Source organism: Lactuca virosa, chromosome 1 (assembly GCF_052849685.1).
Source record: "Lactuca virosa cultivar CGN04683 chromosome 1, Lactuca_virosa_CGN04683_v6, whole genome shotgun sequence".
NCBI lineage: Eukaryota > Viridiplantae > Streptophyta > Magnoliopsida > Asterales > Asteraceae > Lactuca > Lactuca virosa.
The window spans coordinates 81,927,810-81,949,328 of NC_136426.1; the positions used below are offsets into that span (position 1 = coordinate 81,927,810).

The 21,519-nt window shown below is 38.3% G+C and overlaps 1 protein-coding gene across 6 annotated transcripts in view; it reads right to left on the reverse strand.

Annotated features, from left to right (window-relative positions):
• Positions 1-19,836, reverse strand: part of LOC145148986 (putative receptor-like protein kinase At2g23200) — a 41,240-nt gene extending 21,404 nt beyond the window's left edge. For 3 of the 6 annotated variants that reach the window (XR_013729857.1, XR_013729851.1, XM_079075186.1), the window contains exons 1-2: positions 18,842-19,836; positions 18,696-18,737 (exon numbers count right to left, since the gene is read on the reverse strand). Coding sequence is in view for 3 of the 6 variants with exons in the window: in XM_079075186.1 (XP_078931312.1) it covers positions 18,696-18,737; positions 18,842-19,774 (975 nt within the window). In the remaining 3 variants the exon portion in view is untranslated. The other 3 variants (XR_013729873.1, XM_079075187.1, XM_079075188.1) reach the window with 3 other exon arrangements.
• Between the last annotated feature and the right edge of the window lie 1,683 nt (positions 19,837-21,519).

The window sequence follows — 21,519 nt, forward strand, 5'->3', positions numbered from 1 at the left end:
GTTAATGGATTTTACCTGAAGTAGAGCCATATGTATTGACTCTCCCATCTCTTAGATCTCTCAGGTAAACAGGACAGCTTCGTCTCCAATGCCCCTTCTCTTGGCAGTAAAAGCAAATGGACTCCTTTGGTACACAGAAAGGGACAATCTCAGCCTTTTCTGGACTTCCAATGTAGCTGGTGTCCAATGAAGCATGGGAGTTTGATTGACCAATCAAGTTTGCTTGACCAGTGCGCCAAATCATCACTGATTCAGCAGCAATAAGCAAATAGGTCAAATCAATGAGGGTCACGTCGTGAACCATCGCATAGTACTCTCTTACGAACTCACTATACGAATCAGGAAGTGACTAAAGAAACCAGTCAACAGCCAACATCTCTGAGATATCGACACCCAACATCCTTAACCTATCAATGTGTGACTTCATCTCTAAGACGTGTGCACACACATGTTTCCCATCTTCGTGCTTACTTGCCAATAGGGATTGAGTGAGCTTGAACTTTTCAAGCCTTTGAACTTATGGGTCAGGGAGAACAATTGGAGGAGGTGGAGGAAGTGAAGCATGACTCTCATTTCCTTGATCGTATCTTGGAACGTCATCTTCATTTGGAAAGCTTGTTCCAATGGATTTAGGAAGACCATTGTTAGATTCAGACATCTACAAAACGGGAGAAATTCAAGTCAAGTTGATTAGAATCCTTGATGTAACACCCAAACGAAACATCAAGGCTAGGATCCAACACAATACTCTATAACCTAGAAGAGGGATGCCGTAATCTAGTTGCAGAATATTTGAAGGTACGTAAATGACGATTTACCAATTTCCACCATGAAAAACGAAAAAGAAGTTTAAGTTTTAAATGAATTGAAACTCCTAGATCTTTTGAGATTCATTGAACTTTTCAATGGCGTGTTTAATCTCGATTATGCCCTTCAAGTTTGCGACTGGGATGCCGAGGATCACAAACAAGGTGTGAATAACCATACGAATCACGTGGTGCACCCAATTGCTACTATCACCTAATCAATGTGTCGGTTAGCCACACACGCTCCATTGATCTATGATAAACATCGAGCCACCCTTCGCCGCCAATGTCAATCCCAAATTAGTGTGCCGGTTAACCACACACGCTCCACTAACGTTTCGACAAGGGTACAAAGTGTAATTCCACGGATTAGCATGCAATTCCACATTTTTCCTAAAGTAACTATGATTTGGGAATTTGTAAAAGCATGTAGTTACTTTGTACTTCATTATACTTATAATGGAAGGTTTCGTCCTATCCTACCCGTTCGGCTAACGACCCTCCACTAGTCAAGAGTGCGGTGGGTAAGAGTGGATACCCATTCAATCGCCATTTTATAGGCAACTTCCTTAAACACCCGTTATAGACCAGCTTCGTGAATGAGGCCTACTAACGGTAAGACTGACTGTTTACTTATACATATATAATATTAGACCTTTAATTTTATATATATAGTATAGGGTGTATTTTACACTTTTAAAATACTAGGTGGTTCAATTTAATAAATTATACTTTTAATTTAATCAAATGTAAACCAAAACTTTATGGAATTATTAAATCTCTTTTAATTATACACTTTAATTAATTAATAAAACCATAAGGGTGTAATTTGAACTTTTTTAAAAATACGAGGGTTTTAGAATTTAACATTTCAAAATTAAACTTTTAATCAACTTTTAAATTACAAAACTTGAGGGCAAGTTTTGAAACATTTCAAAAACATTAGGTTTAGAATTTACGTATTTCAAAATTAAACTTTTAATCAAAAAATTTAAATTCCAAAACTTGAGGGCAAGTTTTGAAACTTTTCAAAACATTAGGGTTTAACTATTCAAATTTCAAAAACAAAACTTTTAAGTTCAAATTTAAACAATAAAACCTAAAGGGGAAAATTTAAACTTTTTCACAAGATAATTCAAATCTAAATTACAAATAATCAATCTTTATCTAATAAAACAAAAGATTATCTAAATTTTGACAATTATCTTCTATTTTGGTAAGGATAATCACCCAATATCAATAAAAATCGGATTTTATGAATTAAAAACGTTTATGGTAAGTATCCCAAGCCAAAACAGCAACAAAATCGCCAAAAAACGCTGCCAGATCCATGGACTCGCCGAGTCAGGGACTGGACTCGCCGAGTCGGCCTGACTCGCCGAGTTCATCCACTGACTCGCCGAGTCGGAGATTCAGAAGGCAAAAAAACTTCGTTTTTCATGCAAAAATCGATCAAACAAGCATCAAATTCACTAACAAACAGCCCTAGGCTCTGATACCACTGATGGGTTTCGAGCAATACAACATTCCTATGGTGTACATGCAAACCCTAATAGCTTTTGGATCTAGTTTGTCTAATGAACATGCAATTGAATATCCAAAGCTATAAACCCTAGATCTATCAAAAAAGAACTGAAATAAGGGTTTAGTAATTACCTTTGATTGTTATATAGTAATAACAATCAATTCCTTGCTTTGATTGGCTTCAGAAAGCTTAGTGCCTCAAGTGTTGCACCTCTAATGGAGTCACAAACACCACTAAGCAATTGGATGAAGGAGAGAAGAGAGAGGAGGCACCAAAAATGGCTGGAAACCGTAATCCAAGTGTTAGCCACGTTTTTGGTGGGTTCCTTATATACTTAGGCTATTAGGGTTATCCAACAAGGAAACCCTAATTTGACTGCTTAAGCCCTAAGCAGCCCATAGACCCCTTCTGGAACATGCCTTGGGCGATTTCTAATGGGCTTCCCCATAGAATTCGTCCAACCTATTATTCCAAGGTGATCCATAGCCCAATTGCAATTATCCTATAATTACAATTCCAGTCCCCTAAGTTTAATTAATCTCTTTTAGCCACAGAATTAATTCTTTATTAATTCTTGACTAATATTAATTAAACAATATGATTTCTCCTTTAATATATTATTCTTATAATATATTAATAAATCATAATTAAACCTTTCTCTCCTTAATTCATCCTACATATTGTTATGGTGAAGGCAACCCAAAAGGACCGTGCTCATAATCGGGTCAAGTACATACCAAAATAGTTATGGACTTAGACACTAATCCAACAACATAGACTACAGAGAGCTGAATAAGGCAACGGTAAAGAACAAGTACCCATTGCCGAGGATTTATGACCTATTCGATCAGTTGCAAGGTTCGAGCTATTTCTCAAAGATCGACCTTAGGTCAGGATATCATCAGTTGAAGGTGAGAGAGCAGGATATCGAGAAGACTGCATTCAGAACTAGATATGGACACTATGAGTTCTTGGTTATGTCGTTTGGACTAACCAATGCTCCAGCAGCATTCATGGATTTGATGAACAGGGTTTGTAAACCATTCCTCGATAAATCCGTGATAGTGTTCATCGACGACATTCTGATTTACTCGAAAAGCCAGGAAGAGCATGGCAGGCACCTGCGAGAAGTCTTAGAAGTGCTGAAGAAGAAGAAGCTGTATGTAAAGTTCTCCAAGTGTGATTTTTGGATTCGAGAAGTCCAATTCTTGGGTCATGTGGTTAACCAGGAAGGAATAATGGTTGACCCCGCAAAAATCGAAACTGTGATGAAGTGGGAACGTCCAAAGAGTCCCACGGAGATTCGAAGCTTTCTAGGATTAGCCGGATATTACCGACGATTTATTCAAGGCTTTTCTTCGATAGCTGCTCCATTGACAGCTTTAACCCACAAAGGAGCTACATATACGTGGAGCGAGAAACATGAAGAAGCATTCGAGAAGCTAAAGAAGAAGTTATGCGAAGCACCGATTCTTTCTCTGCCCGATGGAGTTGAAAACTTCGCGATCTATAGTGACGCATCTGGAGTCAGGTTGGGTTGTGTTCTGACCCAAAGAGAAAAGGTGATAGCATACGCATCTCGACAATTAAAGGAGCACGAAAAGAACTACCCCACTCACGATTTGGAGTTGGCAACGGTAGTTTTTGCTCTAAAGATATGGAGGCATTACCTCTATGGAACGAAGTGCAAACTTTTCACTGATCATAAGAGTCTCCAGTATCTCTTTAATCAGAAGGAGTTGAACATGTGGCAACGACGCTGGCTAGAGTTACTCAAGGACTACGACTATGATATACTTTACCACCCCGGTAAAGCAAATGTTGTCGCTGATGCTCTCAGTCGAAAAGTCAACCTTGAGAGAAAAAGGCCAAGAGCGTTGAGAATAGAAGTTGTCTCGACCATTGTGGAAAGTATAAAGAAAGATCAAGAAGAAGCTACAGAGAAGAATGACCGAAAAGAAGAACGTTTGGGTAAAACGTTGGTGTTCGGTACAAACAGTCAAGGACTGAAGGTATTCCAAGATAGAATTTGGGTACCTAAGACGGGAGGGATACGAGATCTTCTGATGGAAGAAGCTCACATGACCAGGTACTCGATTCATCCCGGTAGCACTAAAATGTATAGGGACCTAAAACCCTACTACTGGTGGCCGACGATGAAGCTCGATGTTGCAAAGTATGTGGCCGAGTGTGTAACTTGTGCAAGAGTTAAGGCACAACATCAGAAACCGTATGGGAGTTTAGAACCTTTGCATGTACCCATGGGTAAATGGGAAGACATCACCATGGATTTTATGACTAAACTGCCCAGGACGAAGAGCGGTCACGACATGATTTGGGTAGTCGTGGATCGTTTCACGAAGAGTGCACACTTCATAGTTGCCAACGAAAGGTGGTCTATGGATAAGCTAGCAAATGCTTACGTGAAGGAAATTGTAAGACTTCACGGTGTTCCTCTAACAATCTTTAGCAAAATGGTCTGACAACCTGTAAACAATATAGCTCAATAAGTGCTTCTAAAAAACACCACCTGTTAGGTAAAATATGAAAGGTTGAAAACATGTGGCTATGCATGTGAAATAAAAGAATCAATTGTTGGACGGCTAATGTGAATGGAAGGAAATTCAACGTCAACATTTGCGGCTTTCACATTTGAGTACTATTGTCACGACGACTCAACATTTGTGGCTTTCACATTTGAGTACTATTGTTACGACGACTCAATTTCATGTGCAAATTGTGGCTCTCTCACCTATATATATGCATGTATGTTTTGCATATTTTGTGTGCAAAAACTTGAGAGAACATCAAGTGTAGAGTGTCAAGCCAATTGTAATCTTGTGAGTTTTAATAAAATTCTCTAGTTGCAGCTCGTGGACGTAGGATTTGCACTGAATCCGAACCACGTAAAATCCTTGTGTTCTTCTTGCTTTATTTTCGTGAGTTTGTGTGTGTGTGATAGTGTGTTTCCGCTGCGTGTACCCGGTCCGGTTCCTAACAACTGGTATCAGAGCCAGATTAGCGAGGTTTGGAGGGTACAATCATTTTTTTTATCACGCACGAGTGTACCTGATTTGTATCTTGTTTGTCGTAATGGCTGAAGACAAGGTTGTAATCGAAAAGTTCAACGGTTCTGATTTTAGCTGGTGGAAAATGCAACTAGAAGCATTGCTATGTCAGAAAGACTTGGACGTGGTACTCGGAGACAAACCGGAGAAAATGGAAAAAGCTGCTGAAGATGCGTGGAACTCAAAGGACAAGAAAGCCAAGGCGGTTATTACATTGTCGTTGACGAAGAGCGTTGCTTTCAACATCATGAATGAAACCACGGCACGTGGTATGATGGAGGCTCTGTCAAATATGTATGAGAAACCATCGGCGGCTAACAAGGTGTTCTTGATGAAGGAGCTGTTCACTACAAGGATCAATGAGGAAGGCTCAGTTACGGTTCACATGAACAATCTAAATTCAATTCTGTCCAGATTATCATCTGTGGGAATTAAATTTGATAACGAGACTCAAGCATCACTGCTACTAGCTTCTCTACCTGATAGCTGGTCCGGAACAGTTACTGCTGTTACGTGTTCCGTGGGGACCAGTGGTATGACTTTTGAAGGGGTTAGAGATTTGGTTCTAGGCGAGGATATCAGACGCAAGAATCAAGGTGGATCTTCCTCTTCTGATTTATTAAATGTCGGAAGAGGTAGAGGGAATAGCAGGAATAGTGGAAGCAGTGGGAGTCGGGGAAGAAGTTCATCTAGAACTAAGAAGAATGTGAAGTGCTGGAACTGCCAGGAGGTGGGACATGTTAAGAGTCAATGTCCAAAGAAAGAATTGAACATTGCCGGTGCTGAGAGTGTGTCTGAGGATGATGCATTGATACTCAGTATGGAAAGTTCTGTAGACTCTTGGGTCATGGATTCAGGGGCTTCGTTTCACGCCATGGACAACGGGGAAACGATGGTGAATCTAACAGAAAGAGATTTTGGAAAGGTACGTTTGGCAAATGACGAGATGCTTCAGGTAACGGGCATGGGAGATATTGATTTGGTTACTTCATTGGGAACTACATGGAGCCTGAAGGATGTCAGGGTGATTCCGGAGCTGAAGAAGAAATTGATTTCTGTTGGTCAGCTGGATAAACAAGGACTGGAAGTAAGGTTTGGTGGTGGTAAATGGAGGGTGATCAATGATAATCTAGTGATTGCTCATGGTATGAAGTGTGGGTCATTGTATATGGTTGAGGTATCTGCTGAGGGAAGTATGACCGTCCCTGTTAAGCAAGACAAAATCTGGTTCGCTAAATCTACGGCTAAGAGAGTTCATTTTGCAAACATGAATTCTGGAGCCAAGGGGATGTTAGCTGAACGAGTCAGAAATTCTAAACCATTCAGGAGATTCTGTGACAGTGGGAGCACGGGGTGTGTTTCGGGTACAGTTACAAAGAGCCGTTGGGTTTTTTGAAGACTAAGACTGAAAAAGTCTCTCCTGTTGAAAGTTTGCAAAGTTGGGAGAGTGTTAGTGGTCCTCGGTGTATCTCTGGATCTGGTGGAGTGTCCAAACCGGTTGAGACAGAGGATGAGTCGGTGGTGGGATTAGCCACGACTGAGTTGGAGCTAGTGGGAGCTTCAACTGTCCCTTCTAGTACTTGAAGATGAGGGGCGGCTGCAATTAGAGAAATGGGACTAAGTTTAGCTTGTTCTTAGGAACTGGAGGCTTGGAAGACTTGGTTGTTTTAAGATTACTGGAGTTGGATGACAGAGACGGACCATGTTGTTCAAACTTTCAAGTGGGAGATTGTTAGGTAAAATATGAAAGGTTGAAAACATGTGGCTATGCATGTGAAATAAAAGAATGAATTGTTGGACGGCTAATGTGAATGGAAGGAAATTCAACGTCAACATTTGCGGCTTTCACATTTGAGTACTATTGTCACGACGACTCAACATTTGTGGCTTTCACATTTGAGTACTATTGTTACGACGACTCAATTTCATGTGCAAATTGTGGCTCTCTCACCTATATATATGCATGTATGTTTTGCATATTTTGTGTGCAAAAACTTGAGAGAACATCAAGTGTAGAGTGTCAAGCCAATTGTAATCTTGTGAGTTTTAATAAAATTCTCTAGTTGCAGCCCGTGGACGTAGGATTTGCACTGAATCCGAACCACGTAAAATCCTTGTGTTCTTCTTGCTTTATTTTCGTGAGTTTGTGTGTGTGTGATAGTGTGTTTCCGCTGCGTGTACCCGGTCCGGTTCCTAACAACTGGTATCAGAGCCAGATTAGCGAGGTTTGGAGGGTACAATCATTTTTTTTATCACGCACGAGTGTACCTGATTTGTATCTTGTTTGTCGTAATGGCTGAAGACAAGGTTGTAATCGAAAAGTTCAACGGTTCTGATTTTAGCTGGTGGAAAATGCAACTAGAAGCATTGCTATGTCAGAAAGACTTGGACGTGGTACTCGGAGACAAACCGGAGAAAATGGAAAAAGCTGCTGAAGATGCGTGGAACTCAAAGGACAAGAAAGCCAAGGCGGTTATTACATTGTCGTTGACGAAGAGCGTTGCTTTCAACATCATGAATGAAACCACGGCACGTGGTATGATGGAGGCTCTGTCAAATATGTATGAGAAACCATCGGCGGCTAACAAGGTGTTCTTGATGAAGGAGCTGTTCACTACAAGGATGAATGAGGAAGGCTCAGTTACGGTTCACATGAACAATCTAAATTCAATTCTGTCCAGATTATCATCTGTGGGAATTAAATTTGATAACGAGACTCAAGCATCACTGCTACTAGCTTCTCTACCTGATAGCTGGTCCGGAACAGTTACTGCTGTTACGAGTTCCGTGGGGACCAGTGGTATGACTTTTGAAGGGGTTAGAGATTTGGTTCTAGGCGAGGATATCAGACGCAAGAATCAAGGTGGATCTTCCTCTTCTGATTTATTAAATGTCGGAAGAGGTAGAGGGAATAGCAGGAATAGTGGAAGCAGTGGGAGTCGGGGAAGAAGTTCATCTAGAACTAAGAAGAATGTGAAGTGCTGGAACTGCCAGGAGGTGGGACATGTTAAGAGTCAATGTCCAAAGAAAGAATTGAACATTGCCGGTGCTGAGAGTGTGTCTGAGGATGATGCATTGATACTCAGTATGGAAAGTTCTGTAGACTCTTGGGTCATGGATTCAGGGGCTTCGTTTCACGCCATGGACAACGGGGAAACGATGGTGAATCTAACAGAAGGAGATTTTGGAAAGGTACGTTTGGCAAATGACGAGATGCTTCAGGTAACGGGCATGGGAGATATTGATTTGGTTACTTCATTGGGAACTACATGGAGCCTGAAGGATGTCAGGGTGATTCCGGAGCTGAAGAAGAAATTGATTTCTGTTGGTCAGCTGGATAAACAAGGACTGGAAGTAAGGTTTGGTGGTGGTAAATGGAGGGTGATCAATGATAATCTAGTGATTGCTCATGGTATGAAGTGTGGGTCATTGTATATGGTTGAGGTATCTGCTGAGGGAAGTATGACCGTCCCTGTTAAGCAAGACAAAATCTGGTTCGCTAAATCTACGGCTAAGAGAGTTCATTTTGCAAACATGAATTCTGGAGCCAAGGGGATGTTAGCTGAACGAGTCAGAAATTCTAAACCATTCAGGAGATTCTGTGACAGTGGGAGCACGGGGTGTGTTTCGGGTACAGTTACAAAGAGCCGTTGGGTTTTTTGAAGACTAAGACTGAAAAAGTCTCTCCTGTTGAAAGTTTGCAAAGTTGGGAGAGTGTTAGTGGTCCTCGGTGTATCTCTGGATCTGGTGGAGTGTCCAAACCGGTTGAGACAGAGGATGAGTCGGTGGTGGGATTAGCCACGACTGAGTTGGAGCTAGTGGGAGCTTCAACTGTCCCTTCTAGTACTTGAAGATGAGGGGCGGCTGCAATTAGAGAAATGGGACTAAGTTTAGCTTGTTCTTAGGAACTGGAGGCTTGGAAGACTTGGTTGTTTTAAGATTACTGGAGTTGGATGACAGAGACGGACCATGTTGTTCAAACTTTCAAGTGGGAGATTGTTAGGTAAAATATGAAAGGTTGAAAACATGTGGCTATGCATGTGAAATAAAAGAATGAATTGTTGGACGGCTAATGTGAATGGAAGGAAATTCAACGTCAACATTTGCGGCTTTCACATTTGAGTACTATTGTCACGACGACTCAACATTTGTGGCTTTCACATTTGAGTACTATTGTTACGACGACTCAATTTCATGTGCAAATTGTGGCTCTCTCACCTATATATATGCATGTATGTTTTGCATATTTTGTGTGCAAAAACTTGAGAGAACATCAAGTGTAGAGTGTCAAGCCAATTGTAATCTTGTGAGTTTTAATAAAATTCTCTAGTTGCAGCCCGTGGACGTAGGATTTGCACTGAATCCGAACCACGTAAAATCCTTGTGTTCTTCTTGCTTTATTTTCGTGAGTTTGTGTGTGTGTGATAGTGTGTTTCCGCTGCGTGTACCCGGTCCGGTTCCTAACAACTGGTATCAGAGCCAGATTAGCGAGGTTTGGAGGGTACAATCATTTTTTTTATCACGCACGAGTGTACCTGATTTGTATCTTGTTTGTCGTAATGGCTGAAGACAAGGTTGTAATCGAAAAGTTCAACGGTTCTGATTTTAGCTGGTGGAAAATGCAACTAGAAGCATTGCTATGTCAGAAAGACTTGGACGTGGTACTCGGAGACAAACCGGAGAAAATGGAAAAAGCTGCTGAAGATGCGTGGAACTCAAAGGACAAGAAAGCCAAGGCGGTTATTACATTGTCGTTGACGAAGAGCGTTGCTTTCAACATCATGAATGAAACCACGGCACGTGGTATGATGGAGGCTCTGTCAAATATGTATGAGAAACCATCGGCGGCTAACAAGGTGTTCTTGATGAAGGAGCTGTTCACTACAAGGATGAATGAGGAAGGCTCAGTTACGGTTCACATGAACAATCTAAATTCAATTCTGTCCAGATTATCATCTGTGGGAATTAAATTTGATAACGAGACTCAAGCATCACTGCTACTAGCTTCTCTACCTGATAGCTGGTCCGGAACAGTTACTGCTGTTACGAGTTCCGTGGGGACCAGTGGTATGACTTTTGAAGGGGTTAGAGATTTGGTTCTAGGCGAGGATATCAGACGCAAGAATCAAGGTGGATCTTCCTCTTCTGATTTATTAAATGTCGGAAGAGGTAGAGGGAATAGCAGGAATAGTGGAAGCAGTGGGAGTCGGGGAAGAAGTTCATCTAGAACTAAGAAGAATGTGAAGTGCTGGAACTGCCAGGAGGTGGGACATGTTAAGAGTCAATGTCCAAAGAAAGAATTGAACATTGCCGGTGCTGAGAGTGTGTCTGAGGATGATGCATTGATACTCAGTATGGAAAGTTCTGTAGACTCTTGGGTCATGGATTCAGGGGCTTCGTTTCACGCCATGGACAACGGGGAAACGATGGTGAATCTAACAGAAGGAGATTTTGGAAAGGTACGTTTGGCAAATGACGAGATGCTTCAGGTAACGGGCATGGGAGATATTGATTTGGTTACTTCATTGGGAACTACATGGAGCCTGAAGGATGTCAGGGTGATTCCGGAGCTGAAGAAGAAATTGATTTCTGTTGGTCAGCTGGATAAACAAGGACTGGAAGTAAGGTTTGGTGGTGGTAAATGGAGGGTGATCAATGATAATCTAGTGATTGCTCATGGTATGAAGTGTGGGTCATTGTATATGGTTGAGGTATCTGCTGAGGGAAGTATGACCGTCCCTGTTAAGCAAGACAAAATCTGGTTCGCTAAATCTACGGCTAAGAGAGTTCATTTTGCAAACATGAATTCTGGAGCCAAGGGGATGTTAGCTGAACGAGTCAGAAATTCTAAACCATTCAGGAGATTCTGTGACAGTGGGAGCACGGGGTGTGTTTCGGGTACAGTTACAAAGAGCCGTTGGGTTTTTTGAAGACTAAGACTGAAAAAGTCTCTCCTGTTGAAAGTTTGCAAAGTTGGGAGAGTGTTAGTGGTCCTCGGTGTATCTCTGGATCTGGTGGAGTGTCCAAACCGGTTGAGACAGAGGATGAGTCGGTGGTGGGATTAGCCACGACTGAGTTGGAGCTAGTGGGAGCTTCAACTGTCCCTTCTAGTACTTGAAGATGAGGGGCGGCTGCAATTAGAGAAATGGGACTAAGTTTAGCTTGTTCTTAGGAACTGGAGGCTTGGAAGACTTGGTTGTTTTAAGATTACTGGAGTTGGATGACAGAGACGGACCATGTTGTTCAAACTTTCAAGTGGGAGATTGTTAGGTAAAATATGAAAGGTTGAAAACATGTGGCTATGCATGTGAAATAAAAGAATCAATTGTTGGACGGCTAATGTGAATGGAAGGAAATTCAACGTCAACATTTGCGGCTTTCACATTTGAGTACTATTGTCACGACGACTCAACATTTGTGGCTTTCACATTTGAGTACTATTGTTACGACGACTCAATTTCATGTGCAAATTGCGGCTCTCTCACCTATATATATGCATGTATGTTTTGCATATTTTGTGTGCAAAAACTTGAGAGAACATCAAGTGTAGAGTGTCAAGCCAATTGTAATCTTGTGAGTTTTAATAAAATTCTCTAGTTGCAGACCGTGGACGTAGGATTTGCACCGAATCCGAACCACGTAAAATCCTTGTGTTCTTCTTGCTTTATTTTCGTGAGTTTGTGTGTGTGTGATAGTGTGTTTCCGCTGCGTGTACCCGGTCCGGTTCCTAACACCACCTAACCATAAGAACCGCCCCCTACATAGACCATGGATAGCTCCATAGGAATAAAACTTTCGAGGGTAGTTGGTATATCATTTCGATGTCATGATCCAAAAGTTGTGGTATAGGCTACATTGCACGACCAATTGGTTACGTAATGGGTTTATGGATCAATTCCACAAGCAATTTTATGGCACACAAGCTATTTTTGGTCACAAGTTGTTATTATTAGTCACCTATGTACAAATGTAAGCCTATATAAAAATTGTGTTTGACGGTTATTAATAAAATCTCTCTAGTTCATCGTGGATTAGCCGATCACTCTTGTGTTTGCATTTGACATCACTTTTGTGTTTTTTATTTTTCCCCATATTTTTAATTACGTGTTTGTGTGATTTATCGATCATTAATCCTAACATTACTTTGAGAGATACATGGTATGCAAGAGATGCTCCAGGAAGCATGAGAAAGTTGTGTGATCAAGTGGATGTCGAGCTCCTTGTCTTGATTCAGTAGCTAAATAATATATAATCAGATTGATAATATGCAAAATGGAGGTGGTTGGTGCACGTAAGGCATCACCAATGCTCAAATCTAAAGTTAAAATCTTAGGCGGCGTTTGGTTTGCAGAATGTTATTGAAGGAATTAGAATCTGCTAGGAATTGCAATCAAATTCTGTATTCTGTTTGGTTGGCAGGAATGAAATTTGAATCCAATTCCATATTATGTTTGGTTGACAGAAAATAGAACTGAAATAATATGAAATGACAAAATTGCATTTTTTTTTGTTTTTTGCTTATTTTTACTTTTTTTATAACTTATATGTAAAAGTATATTATATAAATTATAAAATTAGTAAATGATGGTGATGGTGGCAGTGAAGTTGACGGTGGCAATAGTGGTGATGATGGCGATAGAGGTGATGGTGGGTAGTGGCGGAGGTGATGACGATGGTGGCGGTAGTAATTGTGATGGTGATGGTGGCGGTCATGAGTAGTGGTGGAGGTGGCAATGGTGGTAGTAACGGTGGTGGTGATGAAGGTGGTGGCGATGGTGTTGGTGGTGGTGGCGGTGGTGGTGGCAGTAATTGTATGGTCGTGGTGGCGAGTAGTGGTGGAAGTAGAAGGTAGTGTGGTGGTATAGGTGGTGGTGGTGGGTGGTGGTAGAGGTGGTGTGTATCGGGTGGTGACGGCAGTGATATGTGGTGGTGGCGGTGGTTGTGACGGAGGTGGTGATAGCGGTGGTAGTGATCAATGATGGTGGAGGTGACGGTGCTAGTGGGTGGAGGGTGGTGGTAGCGGAGTTACCAGTGCTGGTGATGGTGGGTGGCGGTGGAGGTGATGGTGGGTGGCGGTGGTGGTGGTGTGTAGCGGTGGTGATGGGTGGTAGTGGTGGCGACAGAAGGGTTTCATATGTAGTGTTAAAAGTAAAATGGGTAATATGGTAACATTCAATATTCTCGCTTGAAAGGAATTTTAATTCCTTAAGTTTTTGGATGTAATTTATTTTCCCTCATTGGAAGGAAAATCTGACTCATTTAGGAATCCAATTCCTTTTGAAAGCTTGAACCAAACAAAGGAAAGTGATGGAATTAGATTCCAATTCCTTCTAATTCCAATGGATTCTAGCGAACCAAACGACACCTTAGAGTCATCAACTTCACGGGCATGCAAGAAGATAGATTAGTTGGTAGATTTTGACATGGTGAAGTGTGTAGTCTTAGGGGGTGTTCAGCACATATGTGGTGTTGCAAGAGAAAACCTACAAAAGCAATATGCATATAACTTTTATGGAAGTACTATTAGCGGGTGTTCGACACATAAGGATATATGAAATCGACGAAGAACTCTGCTAAGTTTTTGGGAAATATCAACCAAAAGAATCTTATGACATAAGGATATATGAAATCGACAAAGAACTCTGCTAAGATTTTTGATAGCTTATTTTATTTCCTTATTTTTATTAGTTTATTTTAGATTTTTAGCTCTTTTTATTAGTATTGCATTGTATATTCTTTATTTTCTTTATCATGGATCGTATCGGGGACTTTTTATTTTGCATGAGGAATTTTGCAGGGTTTTGGAGCTCATTGCGGTTGTGGTTTGACTGGAGTTGGGCTTAATGGGCTTTCCGATGCATTATTGGGCTTGGCGGATCCACCAAAGAAGATTTGGGCTTAAAAAGATAAAGGCTTGGATGAAGTGGGCTTGTGAAAAATGGATCATGGATTGTTAATTTGGGCTTGGAGCATCCATTTTTGAAGCTAAATGATGATTGGTTGGTTTAAATCATATGGATATGGAGGGGACTAAAGGAATCTTTGGTAGTGGAAGGGTGGAGTGGAGGAATGAAGGACCAATAGCATTACAACAACATTTGCGCGGGTGGAATTTTCGTCGCGCGGGTACCCGCGCAACTGCCCAGTTTGGGCATTTTGGTCATTTGGCACACCATAACCTTGGGGGATCAGATCTAGCAGCCATAACTTCGATTTGACACCATTGGAGAGCTGAAGAAGGCGATTTTGAAGCTCAAGACTCATTTCTTTTCATCTTTCCAAGTTATTGGTAGTTTATTTATGCAATTAGACTTTTGTGATTGTTGTTCTATTGCCATGAGTGGCTAAACTCTCTATTTTGGTAGACCTTGGCTAAAACCTCTGAATGTTTGTGGGTTTTTGAAGGATTTATGCTTATTTATCATTTATCTTATGTATATGATTCTAGTTCATATTTCCTATGCTTTTTTAGTGCTTTGATCATGAGCTTGGTACTTTAATAAGCAATTGTTGGTTTATTTCTTTGGTTTGGCATTGAATCATTGAATTTACTTAGAACAAGGGCTTTATGATGGTAGAAATCATCTCTAGATTATGAATCATAACTCCTTTATGGATGTGTAAGCATTGACATCCTCTAGGAATTGGGGATTTCTTCATTCTTAAGGCTAATCAACTTCTTGGGTTCAATTGCTTCAATTGGATCTTTGATTTTGATTAAGAAGGTGTGTTGTGGGCTTCCCCAACCTCCATACTACCTATGAGAAATCTTGGCATATCATGTTTCATGATTGTTATAACCAATTTGGGGTGAATGATAAGCTTCATGTTAAATCTTAATGATAAACACACAAATGTTCATTGTGTTGAATTTTCTTGGTTTACCAATTCTCTCTAATATCTGAGCATCTCACTTTCTTGCTTAATTGCAAGTTTTTAGTTATTCAAGTCTTTTAGTTTTCAAGCAATCATAACACCCCCCTTTTAGTTTAATTGTAGTTAGTTAGTTTATTTTCACTAGTTCTATTGGATTGCATTGGTGACCGAATACAACCATTTCCCCGAGGATCGATACCCCTTTTACCATTATATTATGTTTTATTTGCAAACAAATGGTGTAATTTGCTTGGTGGACTTGACATCCCACCAATTTTGGGAAATATCAACCAAAAGAATCCTATGAAAGGTATAAGAAAAATCGATTATATGGAAGGGTAAAAGAAGAATATGTAAGATAGTAATAAGAAACGTTGACAATAAGAAGTGGAGTGGGGCAACGTTAATAATAAGAAAAGTTGATAGTAATAGAGGAGTGAGGCAAGGCAATCCTCTTTCATCTTTCTTATTCATTATAACAATGAAAGGACTTCATGTTGTTCTGGAGACAACTGATCTTCAATTTTATGGTGTCTCTCTTCCTAATGATGGCCCAACTTTATTTCACTTTTTTATACCGATGACGTCTTATTCATGGGGAAGTGATCCAAGCTAAATTTTATAAATCTAAAAGGGCTTCTTAGGTGTTTCTTTCTTCTGGATTGAAGGTAGATATTCATAAAAGTGAAGTTTATAGAGTTTGTATGGTAGATTAAGAGTTTGCTCGTCTTGCTAGGAACTTCTTTTTTGGGGGAAGACTTACTCTTGTGAATTCGGTCTTTTAGCCTTCCTTTATATTACTTTTTCTTATTTAGACCCTGTAAAAAGTTATTATTTTTCTTGATAGTATTAGAAGGCATTTTCTTTGGGGTTGAAATAATGAAAAAAATTGTGTGTCATGGAGTTTGGTCACTTGCCTTGAAAAGAGATGCAATAGTGGTGTGGGTTGTTTGAACTCTCTTAATTTATCATTGCTTGTGAAGTGGCGGTGGAAGTTAAAAACTAGTAACACCGATATTTGGTGTAAATATGTTAAAGTTATCCACAACCTTCTTATAGTGGATGGAAATCCTATTGCTAAAAAAACATTTGTGGACTTTGGTTAAACAATCTTAAAAATAAATGAGAAAGTCCAAAATCTTGGAGTTTCTCTTTACAATCTTTTCGAGAGGGTAGTGGGTCGTGGTAACGCTACCATATTTTGGAAATATCACGGGTGTGGTGACTTGCCTTTTAAGACAAATTACAAAACTGGTCCTTGTAGTTTACCAAATGTCGCGAATTTAGTCTCTGTTATACCTGAAAAGACCAAATTACCCTCACATTCTAGGCCTTAACGGCGGAAAATAGACGACGTGAGTAAAAAGGACCTTCCATGCAAGTTTTGCAAACCATGCAAATTTTGCAAACCGCAAGGACCATTTATACTTAGTAGAGACCGAATTTATGACTTTTGGTAAACTATATAGACCATTTATCTAATTTTGTCTAATATTCAATAATATCAATAATATTTAATAATATAAATAATAAACATTAATTATTATCTTTTTTTAAAAGCCAACTGCAACCATGGAGCACTAAAAAACACTAAAATAGTGGCTTTTTAACACAAAAATAAAGTTTTCACTCCAAAGACTAACTATAATTTTACATTAAAAAATTATTTTAATAATATTATATTAAAAAAACAATTTCATTATATGTGATAATCTTAAAGCAATTCTAGTTAATTTAATATTACCACATAATGAAAAAGCAATTTAATTTGGTGTTGGACAATGATCATCGCCAAATATGGCGGCCAAATTTTATGCACAATAATAGCGGCGAGCAAAAATGGGAAAATGATTCGTGAGGTAATTATCTTATCGGTTTTCTAATACAATGTTTTAAATTTTTCTGATAATTTTATTTTTTTAAATTTTTTTATACTTTCATATAATTTTCATATAAGTTCTTTTAAACCAAATATTTTCCAAAATGATTATAAATTTTCTTACAATTATATATAATTTTTTATAACTTTCATACAATTATTTCTAAACTTTCTTTAAATACTAGATTAGAATGTTGTATTAAAAAATTAAAAAAATTATAAACTTCTAATTCAAAAGTATAAATAAGTTTTAATAATTTTAAAACATTTACATTATATAGATTTTTTATTTTCTTATTTGCTACGCAATACTTTCTTTTTATTTTTTTTTAAAAGACCCACCATATTTTTTAAAAACAAAAGAAAAAAAATAAGAGGCTATATAAAATATTTCACAAAAAAACATATTTATTAGTTAAAAAGTAAAATTCAGAATTGATCAATATTTAATCAATATTTATGATAATAAGTTTTGCTAAAAATAAATTAGTGGAAAATTGATTTATCAAATCAAAAGACTATAAATGGGAAAAATAATAAGTCATTATAGATACTTTAAAAATAACGTTTGGAAAAATAATACAAACAAATATGAAAATAACTTATCAGGGTAAATAATTTTTTGTTTTGTTCATATTTAGCCAATTTCTGTTTTTTTGTACACATTTAATCATTTAACTTTTAAATTTCTTCACATGTTATCATTGTTACCTGTGATAGCCAGTGACAATAATAATATGTGAACACATTTAACAAATTAAATGGTCAAATATGTACAAAAATAAAAAAGTTGCATAAATATAAACAAAACAATAAAGATGATTACCCTCCTAAATCATTTTTCTAGCAAAGACTTTATTAATCTGTTTTAGTGGCCGGTCGGATTTGGTCTAAAAATTGAATAATATCAAATAATTACTACAATATGAACCAAATAAAAGAGCATTAAGCCGTTTAAAAATAATAATAATAATAATAATAATAATAATAATAAAAGACCATTAGATAAACGTGCTCCCTTGTATTATTGAGCACTATAAAAGGTCAGTGGTACCTCTCGAGGTGTTTGTCAATTTTTCGCTTTTTATTTTTATATTAAAAAAATATATTAAAATAGTATCCAATTGAAATAATAAATACAGCAAGTAAGCCCTTTCAATTGTCAAGTTGTCCAATTGCCATATTTTCAAATGTCAACATAAAAGTATTTTAAACTGGCAGAATATATATATATATATATATATATATATATATATATATATATATATATATATATATATATATATATATATATATATATTAATGATTTATGTTAAATATGTTATTTTTAATGGATTGCACGGTCGTTCAAAGCTGTATACTGAATTGAATTGAAACATAGGATATTCAAAGTAAATCACTCTTGAAAAATTGCACCATTAGATCATTAAAGAGTTCGTAAAAAAATTTCTTTTTTTTTAGAACCGATCCATATAAATTAGTTGTAGTTTATCTAACCTGGATCACCACACCTCAAACCAAAAGAAATCATGAATATTTACCTTCAAGGTTTTGGAGGCTATGCCTTCAACCGTCGAGTAAGCCTTTAATGCCAATTGCAACAATGGAAAATAAATTAATAAATACATTGGCTATATATTATGATAGAAAATTGAATGGAAAATGGAAATCAATGGATTGGTCTTACAGGATTTTCATGTTTCTGTTGAGACTCCAATGCTTTCTCAAGTTTCATAACAATCTGATCTATGTTTGGACGCTGTGATCGTTGTTTCTTCAAGCAGTAATATGCTATTTCTGAAAAGATCTTGAATGATTGTGGATCCATCTGTTTCCATAGAACCGGATCGATCATATCATCTAATCTTCCACCTTCATAATGAGATATCGCCAACGGGGCTAGCAACCTATTAACCTCGTTAACCATCACTGCCTTCTTTCCGAACAATACTTCAAATAACAATACACCAAAGTAATACATATCCGACTTGTGGGTCACACTTCCACTCTTGACATACGTTGGGTCACAATACCCACGCATGCCACGAACATCAATAAGGCAAAGTCGGTTTCTCCGAGCTGCTTTCTGACTGATGGAAAGTTCAAAACCAGATAACTTCGCTTCCCAGTGGTCATCTAGTAAGATCTTTGAGCTCCTGATATCACGATGTATGACGCTAAAATCGCGTCGCTTATCATAATGAATGTAACTCAAAGCGTGCGCAACACCAACACATATCTGCAATCTCCGCATCCATGTGAAGGTCGGGTCTCTAAGAAGTTTGTCGAGACTTCCGTTGACCTTATCCTTGTATATGATGATCTTCTCATCTTTCTCTTCACAGAACCCAATAATAGAGACCAGGTTTTCATGCTTGAGACTAGAAAGCATCGAAATCTCCTTCCAGAACTCGACGTCTCCGTATCCATGCTTACGATCTAACCTTTCTGCAACAATATCAATCTGTTGTTCCGACCGAAAGAGGTGTCCTTTGTAAGCCTTTCCAAATGCACTTTCTCTAATGAGATTTGCATCAGAAAAATTGGTGGTGCCGGAGACTATCTCTTCAAGTGGGATTCGTAAGTGAGCAAACTGTTTGTAGGAAGATGAAGACGACATAATGTTTGTGATGATCGAGTAAAGACGAGAGCTAAAAGGAAAGGCCACAAATTAATGTTAAATAAGAGATCGGTCAATATAATGTTGGAGTTGGTAAGGACCGATGATGAGACATCATGATTAAAATATAAAATAGGACCCATACTATTATTGATCTTATAAATTTTAAATTCAGCTCCTTATAATATATAAAAAGTTATAAATAACATCCTTCCAATACTATAAAGTATCACTTTCTCTCTATAATAAACTAAAACTAAATTAAATAGGCCTAGGATGATAAGTATTGATATCATCTTCACGATATATTTACGAGACTTCATCCATAATATAGTTTCTTAGTTATAATACACTTTTTATATACTTCTAATAAATAAAGTTAATACTAACAAATAACAATTATCTAAAAATAAAAGTTCTAAAACCAAAGGTATAAAATTGAACTTCTATACAAATGAAAGGGTTATAAAATATCGTACTAATTATTTGATATAACGTTTTTTTATGATGGCTTTTTATAAATGATGATACCTATCTATCTTTTATCTTTTTAATATGGGCGCTGATATATTCATCCACTTAATATGTTTTATGTTTGTAATTTTTCTTTTATAACCTTTTATATCACCTTCGCAAAAAACGAAGTAATCCAGTCATCTAGCGGAGTATAGATGACGACCACAGATTATTTTAGACAGTCTAGTGGAACGCTAGCAGGCTCGCAACCTGTAGGTGTTTTTTTTTGAACTGTATGTTTATTTGAACTGTGTGCTCACCAGATGTACTCTATCCCCCACATGGTTGTCTATAGGACATTTATTGCTAAGGAACCCCCTTGGCAGTAGTGTTCATCCTGATGTTGATCCTTAGTCTAGGTCCCTTATGATGAGTGTTTAGGAACGTAATGTGAGGATAACAGGATAGGGTAATCGGGTTTGTTTGGTTGATGAAAATAATAAAATTATTTATTGTGGGTTGAAAACTCTATGTGCTCACCAGACTCCTAAGCCTGACCCACTCAGTTTCTTGTATTACATGTAGTGGCGCATGAGCATAGATGTTTGAATGAGAGATAAGGGATTATAGGCCTGTAAATACCAAATTATGTAGTAAGGCTTATGTTGTATTGTTTATGCTTATGTTCTGTATCGAATATGACATCCCGAGTCTTTTAATGAAATACATTTCTATGGAAATGCTTTTGATAAATCTTTATCATATTTTTGTTTTGTGACAAGTTCCGCAACAATTTTATTTTAAAGGTACTTTGAGTTTCAAACAAGCATAAACAAAATCGGTCTTTTCTGGCTGTGAAAATGGGGATGTCACAATTTTGAACCCTTGTGATGCTGCTACTGGACTTTCACCAACTCAACAACCTTGTTCCTCAAGGTTTTTGTCTTCCGGTTAAGAATCGTCACTGGTCTCTGAATATAATTCAGGCGGTCGTCCACCTGAATATCCTTCAATGGAACCACTACAGAATCATCAACTAAACATTTCCATAGTTGAGAGACATGAAACGTTCTATGGATCATCTGACTGAGCTCCTCGGGAAGATCCAAGCGATATGCAACCCGACCCACCCGAGCCAAAACCCTGAAAGGTCCGATGTATCTGGGGCCCAACTTGCCCCACCTTTTGAACCAGATGACACCTTTCCAAGGTGACACCTTCAGGAGAACCATATCCCTCAACTGGAACTCTAGGTTTGAACGGCCTCATCTGCCGGCTCTGAGCTGTCT